The sequence below is a fragment of the Myodes glareolus genome, chromosome 3 (assembly GCF_982192425.1).
Source record: "Myodes glareolus chromosome 3, mMyoGla1.1, whole genome shotgun sequence".
Classification (NCBI taxonomy): Eukaryota; Metazoa; Chordata; class Mammalia; order Rodentia; family Cricetidae; genus Myodes; species Myodes glareolus.
Window position 1 is genome coordinate 25,596,389 of NC_142028.1, and position 20,965 is coordinate 25,617,353.

At 48.5% G+C, this 20,965-nt stretch overlaps 1 protein-coding gene across 5 annotated transcripts in view; it reads left to right on the plus strand.

Moving 5' to 3' along the window:
• The first annotated feature begins 1,651 nt into the window (after positions 1-1,651).
• Kcna6 (potassium voltage-gated channel subfamily A member 6) overlaps positions 1,652-20,965 on the plus strand; it is a 31,347-nt gene continuing 12,033 nt past the window's right edge. For all 5 annotated transcript variants that reach the window (XM_085687166.2, XM_085687167.2, XM_085687169.2 and 2 more), the window contains exon 1: positions 1,652-7,119. In XM_085687166.2, coding sequence (XP_085543292.2) covers positions 2,438-4,030 — 1,593 coding nt within the window. In that variant the 5' untranslated portion in view covers positions 1,652-2,437 and the 3' untranslated portion in view covers positions 4,031-7,119. The remainder of the gene's footprint in view (positions 7,120-20,965) is intronic.

A 20,965-nucleotide genomic window follows, 5' to 3' on the forward strand; every position in this document is an offset into this window, starting at 1 on the left:
AGACAGTGTATCTCCTACATGCTATTTGTTGTTTTATCTTATTTCTTTTTCTTCTTTGAATGGAGTAACTTTTGTGTGAAGCCTAAATTGCTTAATTACATAGCCTGTAAATGGGAAAACTATTGAGTGGGTAAATGCCGTGCTCTTGATCCCTCACCCTTCACGGAGCTGCGCAAGGGAAGGGGAGACCAAGCATAAGGGAAGGAGAGGCTGCTGTCTGGTCAGCCTGGGGAGGGGCACAGCAGAGCACAAGATGCAGGCGTGTTGAAGCCAGCCTCTTTTCTAACTCCCCCCACTTGATTTCCTTCATACAGGTCCAGGCGCTCTGGTTTCCTCCTCTGCCTCATCCCTCTGGGAGGGCCTGCTGTGCCAACTGCTGTGGCTTTTAAAACAGTCTGTGTGTATCATACGGCGAAGAACCCACACATGCATCCTGTGGCTGGAGAGAATCTTTATGTGCCATTCCCACCCCTAGCCTTCTGAAGCTCGTCCTTATGAAGAAGCAGCTACACAGAAATGCTGGCCACTGCCAACCAATCCACTCTGACCACAGGGAAGTCAAGGCCAAGCTACCTGTACAGGGCAGTCTCTGGCATCTCCATCCCTGCGATCTAGGCAGGAAACAGTCTAAAGCCTTTAGATTGGGTGGGAAACCTTTCTGGCACTCAAGGAAAGTCAGAGCAAGAGGCATGGGTTCCCTCCTAACTTATTTTGCTCCATCCAGATCTTGCCAAATGAGTCTCCACTGTACCATGGCCTAGAGGTAGAGGCTAGCTTTCTGGTGAAGCACCTACAATGTGTGTCTATTAGATACTCATTGAACATAGCTATAGTTTTTTTTATTCACATTTTGTTGTACCCCCTTTCCAGTTATTCTCCTCCCCTTTCTTGACAAAAATAAATATAAATTGTAGAATTCTATTTTCCCCCAGGGGGGCTTGGAGCGAAGATTTTGGCCTGCAATTCCCTGTGTTTTGTGTGCCTTTAATACTATGATCTTCTGGTTCATGGGAGCTAATGGCAGGTGTTCCCAGAATTCTATGAGTGGGTTACCCACTCACTGGGCACGGGTAGGCTTTCTCTCCCCTGTTACTATTCCTATGCCATGAAGAGAGTTGCAGCCCCACCCTTCCAGGTTGCAAAAGTGAGTCTATGGGGGAAATTAACATTGGGACACAGCCTAAAAGGAAAGCTCTCAAGATACTTAAAAATATTTCATTTCCCCCACTCCCAGTAGAGATTGAAATTGGCAAATGTGTCTTCATGGATATAGAAAACATGGAATCCCCATCCGCTCATTAAATAGCTGTTGAGGGGAGTCAGATGCTATGCATGGGGAGGGGTGGGTTGGGCCAGGGTGTGATTTCTTTCTTGAGGAAATACACTGCGCGCAGGTCAGCGCGGTGAACAGAAGTGAGAAGAGATGCGAAGGATGCAGGGGGTGTGTAATTAGGATGCTGCAGTGTGGTTGGGGTGGGGGTGGTGGTGTGCGTGTGGATGTGAGAAAGCAAGAGGCGCGCTAGGAGAGCGCGGGAAAGATTGCTGGGGAGGCAAATGTACACATCATTCCACAGCATCCAGGCTTGCTGCAGCCCCTGGCTGGGTAAGGGGTGTGATGTGAGAGTGGGGTGGGAGGGGGCAGCAGGCGTGGCCTGCCACGTCACTTGGAGAGTGTTGGGGAGGAAGGGCAGAGCGGAGAGCTGAGCCTACTGCTGTTGCTGCTGCTGCTGCTGTTGTTGCTGCTGCTGCTGCTGCTGCTGCTGCTGTTGCTGCTGTTGCTGCTGCTGCTGTCGCTGCTACGGGTGTAGCCAAGGCTTGAAGCGGTGGGAGGTGGGTCCCTGCGCTCCGGCGCTGGGGCAGCCTTAGGGTAGTCCCGAGGCCTGTGGAACAGCTCCTGGGAAGAAGGTGGCGGTTGGAACCGCGACCTTGGCCAGACCTAGTTCGGTGGTGGACATAGGGCGGAGGCGGAGGCCGAGCCCGGGCAGGAGTCTTTGGTGAGCCGGAGGGAGGCGCATCTGGCGCTTCAGTACCAGCGGCAACCCAGGGTCTTGTAAGGCTGGAAAAGAACAGCGGGACCCGGACAGAGACAGTGGGTCTGGAGGGCGGACCCGTGGGTCCCAGAGCCCAGATTAAGTCACCAGCGGGAGCTAAGCCACGCGTCTTTTCCGGCAGCCAGTTTCACGCGCGCGACAGTTTGCGGGTTCCAGGCATCCCAGTAATCTTGAGCACGGAGGCGCGGCTATTGGGAACCAGAGCCACATCCCTGACCTAGCCTGGCAGAGGGACCAGCTGCAGGTTTCACCGACCTAACCGCCAGGTCAGAGCGCGGGCCCCACCCTAAAGGAGGGCGCAGCCGGAGCTGGGAAACGGGTACCGCGCTCCGGAGCTAGTGTCGTGGGCGCCGTCCTAGTGGCGGGGAGCGCACTGCCAAGGGGACATGAGATCGGAGAAATCCCTGACGCTGGCGGCGCCGGGGGAGGTCCGTGGGCCGGAGGGGGAGCAACAGGATGCCGGAGAGTTCCCGGAGGCCGCGGGCGGCGGCGGCTGCTGTAGTAGCGAGAGGCTGGTGATCAACATCTCCGGGCTGCGCTTTGAGACGCAGCTGCGCACCCTGTCCCTGTTCCCTGACACGCTTCTGGGAGACCCTGGCCGCAGAGTCCGCTTCTTCGACCCCCTGAGGAACGAGTACTTCTTTGACCGCAACCGACCCAGCTTCGATGCTATTCTCTACTACTATCAATCCGGGGGCCGCCTGCGCAGGCCGGTCAACGTGCCCCTGGACATCTTTATGGAAGAGATCCGCTTCTATCAGCTGGGGGACGAAGCTCTGGCGGCTTTCCGGGAGGATGAGGGCTGCCTGCCTGAAGGTGGCGAGGATGAGAAACCACTCCCCTCCCAGCCCTTCCAGCGCCAGGTCTGGCTCCTCTTTGAGTACCCAGAGAGTTCTGGGCCCGCCCGAGGCATTGCCATCGTCTCCGTGTTGGTCATTCTCATCTCGATCGTCATCTTTTGCCTGGAGACCTTGCCCCAGTTCCGAGCAGATGGGCGTGGTGGAAGCAACGAGGGTAGTGGGACTCGCTTGTCCCCGGCCTCCAGGGGGAGCCACGAGGAAGAAGAGGAGGATGAGGATTCTTATGCATTTCCTGGTGGCATTCCTCCTGGAGGGTTGGGGACCGGGGCAACGTCCTCATTCAGTACTCTTGGGGGTTCCTTCTTTACTGACCCCTTCTTTCTGGTGGAAACTTTGTGTATCGTCTGGTTCACCTTTGAGCTCCTGGTGCGCTTTTCTGCCTCTCCCAGCAAGGCAGCCTTCTTTCGCAATATCATGAACATCATTGACTTGGTGGCCATCTTCCCCTACTTTATCACCCTGGGCACCGAGCTAGTGCAACGACACGAGCAGCAGTCCATGAGTGGTGGCAGTGGCCAAAACGGGCAGCAGGCCATGTCCCTAGCCATCCTCAGAGTGATCCGCCTGGTCCGAGTGTTCCGCATCTTCAAGCTTTCCCGCCATTCCAAGGGGCTGCAGATCCTGGGTAAGACCTTGCAGGCATCCATGAGGGAGCTCGGGCTGCTCATCTTCTTCCTCTTCATCGGAGTCATCCTCTTCTCCAGCGCCGTCTACTTCGCAGAGGCGGATGATGATGACTCGCTCTTCCCTAGCATCCCAGATGCCTTTTGGTGGGCTGTGGTGACAATGACCACGGTAGGTTATGGGGACATGTACCCCATGACAGTGGGGGGCAAGATCGTGGGTTCACTCTGTGCGATTGCTGGGGTCCTTACCATTGCACTACCGGTACCAGTCATTGTCTCCAATTTCAACTACTTCTACCACCGAGAGACGGAGCAGGAGGAGCAAGGCCAATACACTCACGTCACCTGTGGGCAGCCTACCCCAGACCTGAAGGCAACGGACAATGGGCTTGGCAAGCCTGACTTTTCCGAGGCTTCACGAGAAAGGCGGCCTAGCTACCTTCCAACTCCACATCGAGCTTATGCGGAGAAAAGAATGCTCACCGAGGTTTGACAGATGCAGGCAGGGCCTGCAGGAACACGGGAGCTCTGAGCAAGCCATCTCTCAGGCTTCCTTCACATGCTCACTACTCCCGCCATAGTTCCCGAGGACCTCGAATCCCCTCCCCCCCGTACCCAGTACATGGCATCCTGGACCAAAAACCTGGACTGTAGACTGTTGCTCGATCCTCACAGCATTCGAGGTTTCTCCATCTTAGTGACATTTCGAAAATTTCAACGGTGCCGCCCAATCATACCCATCTGTCAAGTGGATGAGATACACATTTCTGCCTGACCTTCCTTCGAGACTGAATTTTCATGCCTGGGTCTTGTGATACCACTAGGAATGGTGACGTCAATAGAATAGAAAGCAGCTACACTCGGGTCCCTTCTCTAGTGTTCTTTGCTTTGGGTTGTGCATCCTTCTTAGCTTCTGGTCACTGATCACTGACAGAATCTGGAGAATGGAAAAGAATTCAACTTGCTGCCTTAGCTCTGAGCCCTGTCCATCTTCCGGCTGGTAGAGCTGTTAGCCGCAGTTTTGAAAGTTATTCATGCCTAAATTTGGATGGAATTAGAGAAAATAGTACCCAGCTGGATTCTTTGAAGGACGTGAGGGTCAGTTCTAGACCAAGGGGGCCGGTGGATTCCTCTAGGAATGATTTGGCACAGGAGACGCTGGCTGTGGTCCACCTAAGTCCTCCTGCTCCGATTCTCCGGCTCCCTAGAGCTTCCAGGAAGGCTCCTTCTCAGAGCCAAATCTTTGTGCAAACGTCTTTGTGGGCAGAGGAACTGGAAAAAGGAACTACAGAGCCAGGAGAGAAGGCTGACCAGAGCCAAGTGATTGGCTGTACCACATATCTGAAGCGAGGTGCCACTTAGCAGAGACTGTCACCTTAAACAGGCAGAGGGGACTCCGCTGCAGAGAGCCTCCAATTCTCCCTAGTTAGTCCAGACCTGTCTAATGTCCCCTTCACCCTTCTTCCTGGGAATCTGACCTAGGATTGCAGATGATTTTTTTTAAATAAAACAACCTCAGCTATAACCTGCAGACAGGTGAGTTCACATATTGAATGCCAGCATAGCTGTCCTCCCCCGCCATGGGCAACAACAGTTGGTTTGGAGCCAGGAACAGGCGCACGGTCATGTTGTTGCCAGCCTCACTCTTAGAGGATTTTGCTGAGTCAAGCAAATGTTTGTCTGCTCTTCCTGGGGAGCAGCATTTGGCCTGCTCTAACTGCTGAGGTTCCCACTGGGACCAAGCCATCTTCTCCCACTGCAAAGCCACCACCGTCTCTCCCAGCCACCCACTGCCTGCCTCTCCAAGTAGCATTGCCCTTCAGTTTTGCCTTTGATAAACTGTGATGTACTGTTCTCAGTTCTCATGAGCACAGTTCCTAACCCCAAAGGACTGTTACCATGCTTTCAGTTTTATATTAATGCTTTAAGACTCTTTGAAGGGAATGCTTTTTTTTAAAAAAGATTTTCTCGAAGAGCATCATACTAGGGCCTGACCTTGGGGATTGGCTTGAGAGGCACTGTGACTCCAGTCAGTGACAGACCTCAGTCTCAGCTTTGCCACAGCTTTACAGGGTAGCTTTGGTGTCAGAGTCCCTCTTTGTGCCTCAGTTTCCCCATCCGTTAAATGAGAACATTAATGTCTTCCCCTCCCTACCTCATGGGGAATATCAATAAGCTCACCCAGGAAGGTGGGGAAGATACTATGCAAATGTGTGAATTATAGTCATGGATTCGAGTTTTAGGTCATTATCCTGCCTTCCTGTCTCTCACAGTTTCCACCTTGAATTCAAAGCCTATGACTAGGCCACTGTCACTGTTAGATCTCTAAGTCTCTCCTTGGCCCTTTGGGCTGTGCCTCCTTCCTTTCTCTTACCCTTCAGAATGGAATGTATTCTTGTGATAGACTTTGTGGCTGGAGGTCACTTTACCTGGGAGATTGACTTCTCCGAGCCTGGAACATAGTAAAAGACAGAGATAGTTAAGACTTAGAGACCTATCCCAAAGCCAGTAAGAAAGTGCTTTTTGTGTCCGTCCTCTTCAGTGACTCCCGAGCCCACCCCAGTGGCCAAAGGGATGCCCCAGCTGAGGGTGATCATGGGGACATGTGTGCATGGACCTCTGTGTATGTATCATTACCCTCGTCACTGTCCTTGTCCTTACGCAAACATTGCCTTTTCAAGTCAGAGCATGCCTGAAAGTAAAAGGTTTGTGGAAAGCCAGGCTCTCCAGGGACTCTGGTTGCCGTAGCAACCTTCCAGACTGTTCTCTCTACTGATTTGGGTATCAAGGGAAAACAGACTACACATCCCAGCTTCTCAGATGGGAGCACCTCCTTTTTATTGGTTTAGGCATTGGTGGAATTAAGACAAGGATTTGGGACCTCGTGGAAATGTGGAGGAAGTAGGTTCTCAACACCTCCTGCCTGGACCTTTTATTCTGCTTCCATACCTGGTCTCTGATGCTGCCACATCTTACGCCCGAGTCTTCAGAAACTTGAATGCTTAAAAACTGCCCAGTGAAGTCCGCAGCAATGCTAAGGCTTTCTAAAGGCGACCTCAGAGGCGGGGTACAAAATGTCCCTTCCACAGCAGCCAGGCTGGGCCTTGAGGACACGGATGACACCAGTCTGAGGTAGCGTGACATTCTCGTCTTAGATGCAGGCTTTTCCCAGCTCTAAGAGAGACCAAGAGGAATCCTTTCCTCACAGGGAGCAATGTTGCATCTGACAAGAAGCTCTGAGGTGACTCTTAGGATGTCATGCAGAAGCTGAGAGGCAGACAGCGACTCAGTCTCATTTTTTGCGGAGAATTTTATCCAGTGATCCCTCCCTGCTTCCGAGCCTCCACGGTGGACTTTGCAACCTTGGCATCAAGAGAATATGCACCGTGTGCTGTCTCAACAGCTGGAATAGGATCACAGTTGCCCAAGAAGGTGGGTTCAAGCTATCCTAACAACCGACTTAAACCAGTGGGGGCTCCCAGAGGACTTCTTGGGACTGCCAGTTTCTGCTTGGGATGAGGACACTCCTCCTGCTTAGCATCCCAGAGGAGCAAGGAACAGCTGGCCTTCTTTGAACCCGAGGTAGGTGCCCCAGGAAAGGTATTTCAGCTCCGACAGAGTGGTAGGGGGAGATGGGCTCAGCATCTGGTGAAGCAGGGGTTTGCTGTCTGTCTTTATTGTTGTGAGGTTCTCTCTTGTCTTCATGTTTCTGTCCTTTCCTTTCTCCTCTCTCATTTCCCCATCTCTTCTCTGCATCCTCCTCTCCTTATTACTTTATATATTTCTTCTTCCCCAATTCTATTTTTTCTGCACCACCCTCATCCCACTTAAACAGGTCTTCCTTCCATGTATTTCTATCTTTCTCTCTCCCTCGCTCCATCATTTTTAGCTTTTGAGAGCCTTTTTGGCATTTCTGTGAGAGCCATGCTTTGAACTATAGGACAGCTGTGGTCAGGAATTTGCTAAGAAGGTTCCCTGTTTCCCTGGTACCATATTTCCTTTGCATATATTCTGTTCCTGGAGGAGCTTCACTTACACAATAAGATGAGATCATGGGGTTAGTAAAATGTCTTCTAGAAATTTCTTGAGCATGACAATGCTCAGAGAAAAGAGGAAAGGTGGCAGAGAGGAACGGATGTGAAGAAGAGACAGAAATAGAGATGATGCTATCTAGATAACTAGCCAGAGTCTCAGATACTCATCCATTTAGCATGGAATATGCCATTCTGAGGATCCTCCAACCTTAGGAGCTTTGCAGAGATGCTGGAGTCAAGGAAACAGTAATAATGGTGGAGCAGAGAAAACTGGAGCAGCCAGGAGGACGCAAGACAGATCTGATAACTACTCAGTACTCACTGAAGGCTCGCTCAGCCTCTGACTGGCTTCTTGTGTCCCCAAGGCAGAGCAAGAGGAAAGACACCATTCTCAGTGATGTAGAATACAGGGGATATTTCTTGATGTGAAAGACTGAGATTCACTGACTAGACCATCGGGCGAGGGCATAGACTGCCCCTCCCCGGGGCTTAGGGTGAAGCCCCATCTGCCTCAAGATGTCCTGGTGGCTCATCAGAACACACAGGGTTCTACATAGGCTGTTAAACTGGCACCAGAGAACTTTTGAGGGTGACAGGACTGTTCTAAACCAGATGTGCTGAAAGTCCTATGGTTCGGGTGAGGGAGACAGGAGCCTAATGACCCTGTCTTCTCATGGGCTGGTACAGGGTCTGGTTTTATAACGCAAAAGGATGGACCATGCGGATTATCTGTGTCAGACTTTTTCTTCTGCAACTTTAGTTTTCCTGTAGCTGCTCTTTGAAGCTGTCACAAAATACCAAGAAGTGGTTTGTGTGTGTGTGTGTGTGTGTGTGTGTATGTGTGTATGTGTGTGTGTGTGTGTGTGTGTGTGCATGTGTGTCTGGTGTCTTTGAGGGTGCTGTAGGGTGTACGGCATGTGTCTGTGGTGTGGTGTGTGTGTGTGCATATGATGTATGTGTTATGTGTGGTATATGTGTATGTGGTATTCATGGGGTCTCTATGGGGTGTGTATATGTGTCTCTGTGGTATGTGTAATGTGTGGTATGTGTGTGTGTAAGGTTACTATGAAGGCTCTGTGGGGAGTAGGAGGCAAGGGGTGTGTGCATGTAGTGTTTGTGAGGTGTGTGGTACGTGTGTATGTGCTGTGTGGTATGTATATATGCGTGTACTTATGGTATGTGTGAGTTGTTTGTGTGGTATGTGGTGTGTGTATATGTGTGTGTATTGTGTCTGTATGGTCTCTGTGGGGTGTGTGTGTGTATAGTATGTGTGTGTCTGTGGTGTGTGAGATGTATGTTTCTTTATGGTGTATATATGGTACATGTGTGAGTGTAGTGTCTATGGGGTCTCTGTGAGGTGTGTGTGTGTCTGTGGTGTAAGAAGTATATGTTTGTCTGTTGTGTGTATGTGTGTGTATGTGTGTAGGATATCTGTGTGATGTATGTCTGTGAGGTCTCTGTAAGATATATGTATGTTTTGTGTGTGTGGTGTCTGTGGAGTCTCTGTATGGTGTGTGTGTCTGTGGGGAGTATGTGTGTGGTATATATGTGTGTGTCTGTGGGGTCTCTGTGGAGTGTCTGTGTTGAGTTTGCGTGTGTGTAGTGTGTGGTGTGTGCTTGTGTTTCTGTGGTATGTGTGCTATATGTGTAGTATGTATGTGTTTTGTGTGTGTGGTGTCTTGGGGTATCTGTGGAGTATATATCTAGTGTGTGTGTGTGTGTGTGGTGTGAAGTGTATGTGTATGTGTGTGGGGTGTCTGTGGCTGTGTGTGTAGTGTGTGTATATATGTGTGTGGTATATGAGTGTCATGTGTGGTATGTGTATGTTTGTGGTGTGTATGTGGTATGTGTGGAGTGTGTGTAAGTGTATGTTGTGTGTGTTGCGGTGTTTTATTTTAACTGTCAAGCTTTCATGAGATTTACATGCTTAGCATTTCTCTGGAGACCCAACAGGCCATTCTCTTGGGGATCAGACACTGCATGTGTTGTGGTATACAGGAGTAGGGTCAAGGACTTGCTCAAGGAGTTTGTACTTCGTTCCAAAGCAAAGCAACCCCACAAAGCCCCCAAACCATGAAATCCGTGCATCTACAAGCATCAAGAGCTAAGATTAGTTATTTTTCACCATCTTCCACTAACCCTCAATAGCCCTGTGTGATGGGGGCTGGCAATCCTCTAGGGTTTGGCTTAAATTGGCGTGGGTGGAGTTTATCATACTTTTCATATGGTCGCTAGACCTTGGAACTAACCTCCTTGTATTGCCTGGTGCCCTCAGAGCCCTGACCTCCTTCCTTTGGGGTTTTCCCTCCACGTGACACCCCCAATCCCATTGCCTGCCTTCTGCACACAGCCCCACCCAGGGCTTTGCTGGCGGCACTCTTTCTCTCACCTTGCATCTCTACGTGGATGCCAGGAAAGCTTCCCAGGAGATGTCATACTCCCTGGACCGTGTGACTAGAGCTGCTGTCTGACTCTGATTGGTCTTGACTGTGCGCTATTGCCCGAGGACGGGAAGTGTGTCCTCCTCCTTCTGATGTGTCACGGTCACTTACGGGAGAAAGAGAAATCCGTGCATTCCACTGAAGGATTCACAGCCCTTGTCCCCTTTAGACTCCTCTGCACAGACGCCTCCTAGCCAGATGAGGCCTGGAGCACAGGACTTCGGAGCGAGGACACATATTGCCAGACACGGGCCACTGGGATGAGGACAGATGGAAGCCTGTTTCTCATGCTGTCACGTTCCTGCTCTGGGCTTGAGGGCCTCATGGGGTTGGAGACTGGGATGCTTTCATCTTTCTTTACTCTGAGCTGGAGAGTGGTTCTCCTACCCTCTCTGTCCCTTCTTTGTTCTCATGCCCTTGTTTACACATTGGCCCTGCCAGCTCTCCACCAGTGTTGAGGGTCTTCTCTTCAGGATACTGACTCATTCACAGAATATGGGGGAGGGGGGGAAGAAGCCTATTAGACAGAAATGCAATGTTAATGCTGGTCTAATCTTGACCTCTTTGGGGCCTAGCCCTACTCAGGTTTATAACATTTTCTTTTTAAATACAACTGTAACCTCATCACTGATACTGCAGAGAGAATTTTCCTTAGCAAGTCCACAGACCCATGCGTTTAAACTGCAAGATTTGCAAGTTCACACCCCTTTTAGACTCCTCTGTGCAGACGCCTGCCCTTAGAAAACATCCTGGGATGTTTAAGAGCAGTCTGCTGCTGGCTGCATGAACTGCATTCAGTCCTGGACCCTTTGGTGAAAATGGCAAAGTCAACATTTCAAAAGGAAATTGCAGCCACGCAGTCTGCTAGCACTGCTATTTTCGACAGGCTTGCTGTTCTCTGGGGGTTTGACAACCGCTGTCTCCTGGAGACAGACAAACCTGCTCCTGGCAGCAGAGATGTCCTTGGGAGAATACACAGCCTGACCGTCCTGTGACTGGGAGGACGGAAGATGCTGCTATCTTCTTCACCCTTAGAAAGCAAGACCATGGGTAAGCAGCTTCAAAATTCCAGGGAAGCTGATGGCAGTCTGCATGCAGAACTGTGGCCTTACCCTTGCCAGGGAAGCTGATGGCAGTCTGCATGCAGAACTGTGGCCTTACCCTTGCCAGGGAAGCTGATGGCAGTCTGCATGCAGAACTGTGGCCTTACCCTTGCCAGGGAAGCTGATGGCAGTCTGCATGCAGAACTGTGGCCTTACCCTTGCCAGGGAAGCTGATGGCAGTCTGCATGCAGAACTGTCGCCTTACCCTTGCCAGGGAAGCTGATGGCAGTCTGCATGCAGAGGCTCTGGCTGTGGCCTTACCCTTGCCAGGGAAGCTGATGGCAGTCTGCATGCAGAACTCCGGCTGTGGCTTCACCCTCGCCAGGGAAGCTGATGCACGCTGCAGCCTCTCAAGGGCAAGGAGCCGCCACCGTTCTTTTCCTTTACGAGCTTCTGAAACCTAGTCAGGTTCTTTGCAATTAGGCTTAGAGCAAAGTGGTGTAGATCCAGGACACTGGTTCAAACCTTTCCCTGCTATGCAACACCAGGCAGGTGTGAAGCTGTCCCGTGACTCAGTTTCCCTTTCTTTTACATGGGAGGGTGATACTAACTTTTACCTGACAGGGCTGTTCTGAGGCTTGAATGAGTTAGCATATATAAAGTGTTTAAGAGACTAATCTCTGCTTAAAGATTGCCTATTTTGGATCCAGAGAGATGGCTCAGTGTTAAGAGTGCTGGTTGTTCTTCCAGAAGACCTGGTTTGAGTCCCAGGACCCACATAGTATTCACAATTGTAACTTCAGTTCCACAGGATCCAACACCCTCTTCTGGTCTCTGCAGGCACAAGATATGAGCACGATACACATTCACACAAGCAAGCAAATCACCCATACCATAAAATAATAAAAAAAATAAAAACTGATTACTTTGACTGTTAACTTTTTACATACTGAACCTAGGTAGGTAGGCAGGTAGGTAGGCAGGCAGGCAGGCAGGCAGGCAGGCAGGTAGGTAGGCAGGCAGGCAGGCAGGCAGGTAGGTAGGCAGGCAGGCAGGTAGGCAGGCAGGCAGGCAGGCAGGCAGGTAGGCAGGCAGGCAGGCAGGCAGGCAGGCAGGCAGGCAGGCAGGCAGGTAGTTATCCCCTTTGGTGAGTAGGAGAAGTGGAGGCAAGAGGGGTTGTGACATGTTCAAGGGCTCATAGCAATGTATGCTCCATAGCCAACATTACAGGACAGAATGCATGCCAAGATGATTCTGGTACTGAGAAGAGAAAGGTGGTGTCTCCTGACTGTAGAGATTTTTATTTATCATCAGTTTAACTCTGATAGAAAAACTGCAAGTATTTTTTGTTTTTCTCTATGGGCTTCAAAAATACATGAGTTTCGTATCTGCATCTTCATCTGTGTTGGCATCTGTATTTGCATCTGTGTCTGCGCCTAAGTCTATGTTTATGCACCTGCGTCTCCATCTGTATCTGTCCGCATTGCTATCTGCACCTGCATCTGTGTCTGCCTGCATCTGCTCTTGCATCTCCATCCATATGTATCTGACTGTATTGGTATCTGTACCTGTATCTGTGTCTGTCTGCATCTATCTGTCTGCACCGGTGTCTGGTCCTACCTGCATCTGTGTCTGTCTGCATCTGCTATTGCATCTCCATCCATATTTGTCTGCATTGGTGTCTACACCTGTATCTGTGTCTTTCTACATCTACTCTTGCATCTCCATTTATATGTATCTGTCTGCATCAGTATCTGTACCTGCATGTGTGTCTGTATGCATCTGGTATTGCATCTCCATCCATGTCTGTCTGCACCGGTGTCTAGTCCTACCTTCATCTGTGTCTGTCTGTATCTGCTATTGCATCTCCATCCATCTGTATCTGTCTGCATTGGTGTCTGCACCTGCATCTGCTATTGCATCTCCATCCATCTGTATCTGTCTGCATTGGTGTCTGCACCTGCATCTGCTATTGCATCTCCATCCATCTGTATCTGTCTGCATTGGTGTCTGCACCTGCATCTGCTATTGCATCTCCATCTGTATTTGTCTGCATCGACATCTCCATCTATGTCTGTCTGTATCTGGGACCGCATCTCTTGTCTGTATCTGTCTGCGTCTATATTTGTGCCTGCACCTGCATCTATGTCTGCAGCTGCTTCTGTATCTAAGCATGTATGTGACTCTGCATCTGTGTCTTTATCTACATCTGTGTCTGCACCTGTTCTGTGTCTGCATTTGTGTGTATATGCACCTACATCTCTGCATTAACATAAATGTGCCTGCATTTATACCCATGGTTGCACCTGCATCTGTATTCACTGCCTCCACATCTGCATCTCTCTATATGCCTACATCTCTCTGTGCATTCATCTTATATATGGAACTTTTTTCTTCTGCTGAGTCCTTTGTTATTGTGATCACTATTATCTCATCCTCACCACTCACTTGTGCCCCAGCCACCCTCATGCTGCCCTGTGCATACTCTGCTTCACTGATGGGCAGCCATTAGCATCCATTTCTCAGATATCCTCCAGCTTCTCTGCCCTCCTTTAGGATGGAGCACACACACAGGGGATTCTGCCCAATCCCAACTCACTTCTTCCATCCCCAAAACATCTCACGAAGGCTCCAGATTAGAGCAGGGCAGCACAAATCCACCCCCGCTGCTTTTGGATTAAGAACTGCGTGATTTGTGTTTGCCTTTAAAGTTGGGCTTGAGTCTCTCTACCTCATTTAACCTCATCGAGCTTCAGCTCTGACATCTGCAAAACAGGGAAGCAAATACCACTGGCTTCTCAAGGTAGCGTTGTGAGGTTCAGATGAAACTGCCAGTTAAAAGCTGGAGCCAGCTCTGACTAGCTGTGGGGCCCACTTGGCAGTAGACAAGCCTCCTGCATCCTCAAAGGAAGAGAGTGGTCCTGCTGGCTGCAACCATTTCAATAAAAAAAAAATAGATTCTGGGTAGCTCTTGGTTGTGCCAGAAGGCTGTTTGCCTAGAGGAGTCTTTCAGCCTACAGCAGACTTTTATTTTTAAAAATATTCTCCCCTAGGCTGTGATCGCATGCGCAGAGATGTCAGGTGCATCTCGGAAGACTGGGCTGGAGATAATGGGAAGTTTTTAAAGAACGAAGTTTGCTTCTAACTAAACCCAGACTGGGCGTTCTTACTTTCCTTTCCTGAGCTGCACGAGGAGCAGGTAGTTCTGAAGGCAGAAGATGGATGGGGTGTGGGAGCTGCGAGGGGGTCACTAAATGTCCTCTCTAAGAAAGGGGAAACTGGGGCAGAGAGCTGAAATGATTAAATTTCCAGATGGCAAGGACCTTGGGCAGAGCTGGTTCTGGGACCCCTGTTTATTATCTGGTCTCACTGTCTTCCTACAGAAAGTGGAAGCTGAAGGAGTATAGGAATTAAACAGAAGTGTGAAATCCTTTTCTTTCATTTCCTATATAACCATACTATCTGGCAAAGTGGTCCATAGGAACATAATGACGTGACTTTGAATTTTATCTTTCCCATCTCTTTTTCCAGAAGGCCTTTCTGGGGACTCCCTCAAGCTGACAGTCTCCTTCTATGCTATGAAATGGCTAAATAGTGTTGCCCTTGGGAGGACCAGTGGTATTCAGCCCTCAGCAAAAAGGTTTGAAAGGGCTGGCTTCAGCAGCCAAGCGCCGGGCTTCCACTATCACCCGTTAAGAGTTTCTTTAACCTTTGAGGTTGGGGTTTTCTGCTAAATTTAGTGACTAGAGTAAGGAAATGGTCAAAGATTGGAAATGAAAAAAGTAAAAGCTCATTAGAGACATCTATGTTTGGGGGATAAAAGAAGGAGCACAGAGAGTTGACATCTTATCCAGGAGCGCCAAGGCCTATGGAAGCCCTGGGAGCCAGGAGTCAGCTAACCAGCTTCAAGTCTCTTCCCTGCACCCTGTTGCTCTGGGGGTGGGAGGAAGAAGGATGTGTTCTTGTGGAGTTACAGGGCTCTTTTTATAAGTCTGGGCTTCTCACTTGCTTCTCTGCCTAGGCTGTTCTCAGTGGGCTTCCGCTGTGTTGTGGCTTGAATATGAAATGCCTTTTAGGCTCCTGTATTGCGTGCTTGATCCTCAGCATGTAGTGTGAACTTGAGGAGGTGGGTCCCAAGCACAGGAAATAGGTCACTCAGGGGGATGTGTTTGAAAGTGGTTCAGGCTGTGATGGTCAAATGTTCAATGCTCTGTGTTACAAAGTATATCCCAACCTCAGCTCCATTCTCTCTGGCTGCTTCCTGTCTACCTAGATATAAAACAATTCCTGGGCTACACAATTCTTTCTGTCCAAGTGCACAAGGTCAAGGAGCCATGGACTGAGCCTTCTGAAACCATGAGCCGAAATGATTCTTTCCACCTTTGGGCTGCTCTCAATGATGCAAATGTGACCCATACAAGCTTTCAGATAAGTCTGTTGACCAGAAGTTAGATGTGTGCAGGGTTGTCACTGTCCTAGGGTAAGTGCCCCTGGAGGGAGGTAAGAACTCTCCTCACACTCGCCCCCCCCACCCCAGATTTACCTATAGTCTGGAATCAGTCAGGGCTACAGTTTTAGAGTTCTGAGAGGAAAAGACCTCTTGTAAGTTATCGTTCCTTGTGGACATCTGTTATTCCTGAAAGTCAGAAGCTAAAGGGCTCTACTCTCCCTCTCTTCCAAATATTTTCCCCCTCCAGTACAGAAGATATTAGATCAAGTTGATATTAAAAAAACAACCCTCACCATGGCCTTCTTCATTCAGTGTGTGTCTGCCTCATTTTCCCCAGGAGGTGTGTGTTGATTAATTTTTGTCAAATTGACAGAAGCTAGAGTCTGGGAAGAGGGAGCTTCAATTGAGAAAATGTCTCTCCATCAGACTGGCTTGTAGGTGAGTCTTGATTGACATTTGATGTGGGCAGGCCCAGCTCATTAGTGGCTACACAGTCCCTGAGCAAGTGGTCCTGGGTTGTTTAAGAAAGAAGTCTGAGTGAGCGGTGGGAGCAAGCCTGTAAGCGACACTCCTTCATGCCTGAGCTTTAGTTCCTGCCTTAAGGTTCCTGTCTTGAGTTCCTGCCCTGACTTCTTACTATATCTACAATCCTAACTCCCCCTCCACTGGAACCAAAGGAAATTCTGGCTGTAACCAAACAGATCCTAGATTCTTTTCTCCCATTTGAGAAACAAGGGGACATTTTTTGAAGTTTACGGTTCAGAGTGGGAACTCTGAGAAAGAGTCCTAACAGCATTAGACCCCCAAGGTGACACATTTGCAGGTGTGCAGCATGGCATTTCCCACCCCTGGGCCATGCTGGGTGAGAGTGTGGTCCTGATGCTAGTGTCATCTGACAATGCAGGAAGAGGCTAATGTTTGCCTACTGTGAAGCAACTCAATATCAGGCACCGCCATCTACATCCTGCGAGCTGCGTGACTTGAGAGAGTTAGGAGCCTCTCTGAGTTGTTCCCTTCCGGGATGCCGAATGTTGAATAGAACTGTCTTGTAGAATCATGGGAGATATTGTCCACCCAGGTCCTGTCTGGCACACAGAAAGCCTGACATGTAGCAAAAATTTGATAACATTTCTCTCTCTCTCTCCCCCTCTCATAGTACTTTGTACATTTTCATGTGACCATGGGCTAGCTCTGCAGTCATCAAACACTTGGCTTTAACAAGGATGCCCTGTTCAAGAGGCTTTAACATCCCTTTAGAGAAAATGGCTTCCACGCTCAAAATGCCAAGGACTTAGAAGAGCACCTAGCCTAGCAGGAAGAATGTGAATGACAGGATGTCATGGTCAGAACATACCTCCCATGGAATTGGGAACTAGCTGAGTGTGGACAGCTCACATGGCTCAGTGTATCCCTCGTCTGATATCTGGGCTGCTCTTGCTTGGGAAAATGATTAGAAAAGGTTGTCTGAGGCACAGGTAGAGGTAGGGTTCTTCCTGCAACACCCAGCAGGCTCTCGAAGGCACTGTTGGTGGTGTGTATGAGGTCAACATTCTTCTTTGGGATTACAAGTCAGTGGAAACTATGACTTAATTTGCAAATAAAGCCTTTGCTTTGTATACAGTCTTTTAGGATCATCTTTAATTTGCAAGTAAGTCAGATGAACTCATTTAAAGACACATAGAGACTAGGGCAAAACAGCAGAATAGTCAGGCAGAAAGAATCTACTAGCCATGGATGATGGCATAAGCCTACAGTCAATACTCAAGAGGCTGAGGGAGAAAGATTGGAAATTCAAGGCCTGCGTGAGCCACAGAGTGAGTTTATGGCTAGCCTGGAGTCCTAAAGGCAAGAAAGCTGGGGTTGTAGCTCATTTGTACACCTCTTGCCTCCCATGCAAGAGGCTCCAGGTTCAATACTGGGGTTGTAGAACAGCAAGAAGTGGGGGAGGAAGGAGAAGAAGGAAGAGGGAGAAAGGAAGGGATGAGAAGAGAGGGGGAAAGAGAAAAGAAGGGACTGCGAATCTAAAGTCTTGGGATCCTTGCTCTGCTCTGCTGAATAAGATGCCAGGCCTCTTCGGAAAACTCTCAGGAAACGTCACCTGAGTGTCAGTTACTTGAAACGGTTTGTGTCTGAGCTTCATGGTCTTTGCTGTTTGCCTCATGTCCTAGTCACATGTCACCTGTTGCACCTTGAACGTTCTCGCTCCTGTTTGGTCCTCTCCTCAGATGCTCAGTCAAACATCTGACCTAGAATAACCCATCTCAGAGTTAGCCCACTGTGTAGAACATGTCATCTTACATGACATTTCATGTGAAAAGCACCTCCAGGCACTGTTTTCTGAAATGCCGCCTTGTAGAGGTACACACTGCATATAAACACAAAAGAAATGTCCCGAGAAGCCTCGCAGCAATTAAGCTCCTCTTAATTCTTTCATCTGGTGTTTTTCAAATTACTTTGTACTGTAGCATCTCCAACCTCTTACTGTCTTGAAAGGTAATTTATTTGAAGCCCACAGAAGAGTATAATCCAAACAAACTATTGAGAAACTTATTGAGATTGGCAGCTTCTTCTATTGTATTTGAGTCCGTGGGAACACTGGCCATTAGTTTTTCACACAGACCACTTGTGGTTGTGTATCAACCCTCTTAAAGGTGTCTGGTGTAGTTTCCTTTCCATGTTGGAGCAAAAGGAGAGAGGAAGTAGCTACTCTTTCCTGTTGGTACTGTGGTAATTGCTCCTTTTCTGGACTCTCTGAACCTTCAGAAAGTTTCTGACATTTGCTTACTGTCATCCTTAAATCCAGAGATAGTCAGATCAGATGGGAATCTAGTGTCATCCTGAATCTTCTTGCGTGACCTTCAGGAAGTCACTTGCCATTTACCTAGAACATACTGGCCATGAACTTCATCCTCTGGCCCATGGTCTTGACCTGTGACGTGAAGTAGCTGAATTAGACCATTGAGTTTCTGCTTGAAAACTGTGGCTGCTCAAGCAGCACCATTGAAGGGCACAGCGGCTATGACTGCTAAGCACTTGCTACTCCTTGAGAAAAAGAGACGAAGTTGTTCCAGTTTCAACTTCCTAGAGTATGATTGTGTTTCAGAGCTTATATATGTGTTTCAGCTTCCCATTTTATACACAACGAGTGGAGCATGCTATTGGAAAATATTCTGAGCAGGTTATAGAGAACAGTTTGAAGAGAGACGTAATAATTTTATCTGGTATCTGGTTCAATAAAGCGGCTTGCCTGCTTTTCTCCCTCCTTCTTTTGCCCTTTACCTCTCCTTTCCCTCCCATCCCTCACCCTCTCTTCCCATCCTCCCTCCCTTCTTTATTTTCTTTCTCTTTTTCTTAGATGAGGTCTATCTTAGTTATTAAGTGCTTCCAGATCTAGTCTAGTTTGACGTTGCAAAATAAACACACATTGCTTTTTGGCTGTGTTGCACACCTTGGCATTGTGATTGGAAAAATGTTGGGCATGGAAAGGCTCTTCTATATTAAGGAGAAACAGGGGATGCAAACCAGCCAGATGCTAAGCAGCATCTCCGGCTTTTGGAAAGGAGCCCATGGTGGGGGAGGCAGGGAGATTGGTACAGCACTTTGGCTTCCTTAAACAGAGTCAGAACTGGCTCTCTATTCCTGGGAGAGGACCTCCACAGTCGAGACAGGCATTATGTTGGGTGCCGTGCAGTGGCTCTAGGGTAGAAAGCAACTTTGCCCAGGAAGCTTAAGTTGGAGCCTATTCTACCTTGTCCTGTCACTCTTTGGTAGTCACTCATCGTCCTTGGTTCCTGTTGCCCATTCAGCTTACAGGGTAGGACCCAGCAGTGTAGAAAACATGGGTGGGTGTCCTCGTTTCATTTCTGTTGCTGTGGTAAGATACCCAATGAAAACAGCCCAGGGGAGAAAAGGGTTATTTTGGCTCATGGTTCCATGTTATAGTCCATTAGTGGAAGGAAATTAAGGCAGGCAGCAGTTGCCTAAGACAACTGATCACATCATGTGCTCAGTTAAGAGCAGAGATACATGAATGCTTGCACGTCTACTGCTTAGCTAGTCTTTTCCTCCCACGTATTCTTCGGGGTCCCTTGCCTAGGGAATATTGCTGCCCACAATGGGCTGAGTCCTTATACATCAATTAGCAATGAAGACAGTCTCCCACAGACATCGCATACAGGCCAACCTAACCAAAATAATCCCTCATTAAGATAAAAAGATTCTCCACATACATGCCTACATGCTAATCTGATGCCGGAAATTCCTCATGCATGCCGACTCTCTTCCCGTGTGACTTTAGATGGTGTCAAGGTGACAGTCAAGACTAACCAGCACAGTGGGCCTCTGAATTGCTGTTTGACCTGGAATATGTTGCCAGAAACAAGCGTTTTGAGTTTTGACTCTAAAAGTAGCGTCTCTACTCATGAAAATCAATTCAAAAAGTTTAAGGAAGAAAAAAATAGCTCCAGAGTCACACAACCAAGATATTAAATTGCAATTTCCTCTTGCTTTTCTTCTAGCCCTGCTAGCCCTGCATCTGTTTTTACTGCAGAAGTCACATAGCACATCATTTAAAAGGCATCTTAATCCAGATATTGTGGGCACAACCCCTGTAATCACAGCACCTGGGAGGTAGAGGCAGGGGGATCAGGAAGGAGTTCAAGATCATTGTTGACTACCTAGTGAGTTCAGGACTAGCCTGGGCTAATTGAGACTTATCATTAACAAATAGGCAAACAAAAAATAAAAGTAAGAAAATTAATCAATTTACTAAAAAAGAAAATACAATAGAGGGGTTGGAGAGATGACTCAACAGTTAAAAGCACTTTCTACTTTTCCAGAGGACCCAAGTTTGATTTCTAGTACCCAAATTGGGAAGCTCACAAGCTTCTGTAGCTCCAGCTTCAGGGAATCTAATATCTTTAGTCTCTGCAGGCACCTGTGCTCACGGACACACACCTACATGCAGAACCTATACACCTGCCCATAATTAAACATTGTTTTTAAAAGTCTTTAAAAATACAATACAAATAAAATTAAAAAAAAAAACAGTTCATACTACCCAAGCACTCAGTGACAGCAGGACAGAAATGCTGACCCAGGGAACATTTAGTACAGATTTTTGCTCCCATGTAAAACTCTCCCCATGGGCTCCCCAAAGTCAAGTAGTTGGAGCAGACATAGTCATTTTCTAGGCCCCAGCTTTTCACATCTGGAAAATGAATAAATGCTGTATACTGTACATACCCCCCCATTTTATCTGCTCAGTTGCTACCATTCACTCATTTCATGCTGGAAAGTAAGGTGGTGGCATCTTAACTTTAGATAGTCAGTCCCCGGAGTCCCTCTTTCAATTGCTAAGATCCTATCACCCCAGCGAGCAGCGAGACGGAAGAACTGAACTGAACAGCCCCTGGGACACAGTTGCCAATAGGAATCCATAGGCTTTTGTGTTTTCCTTTT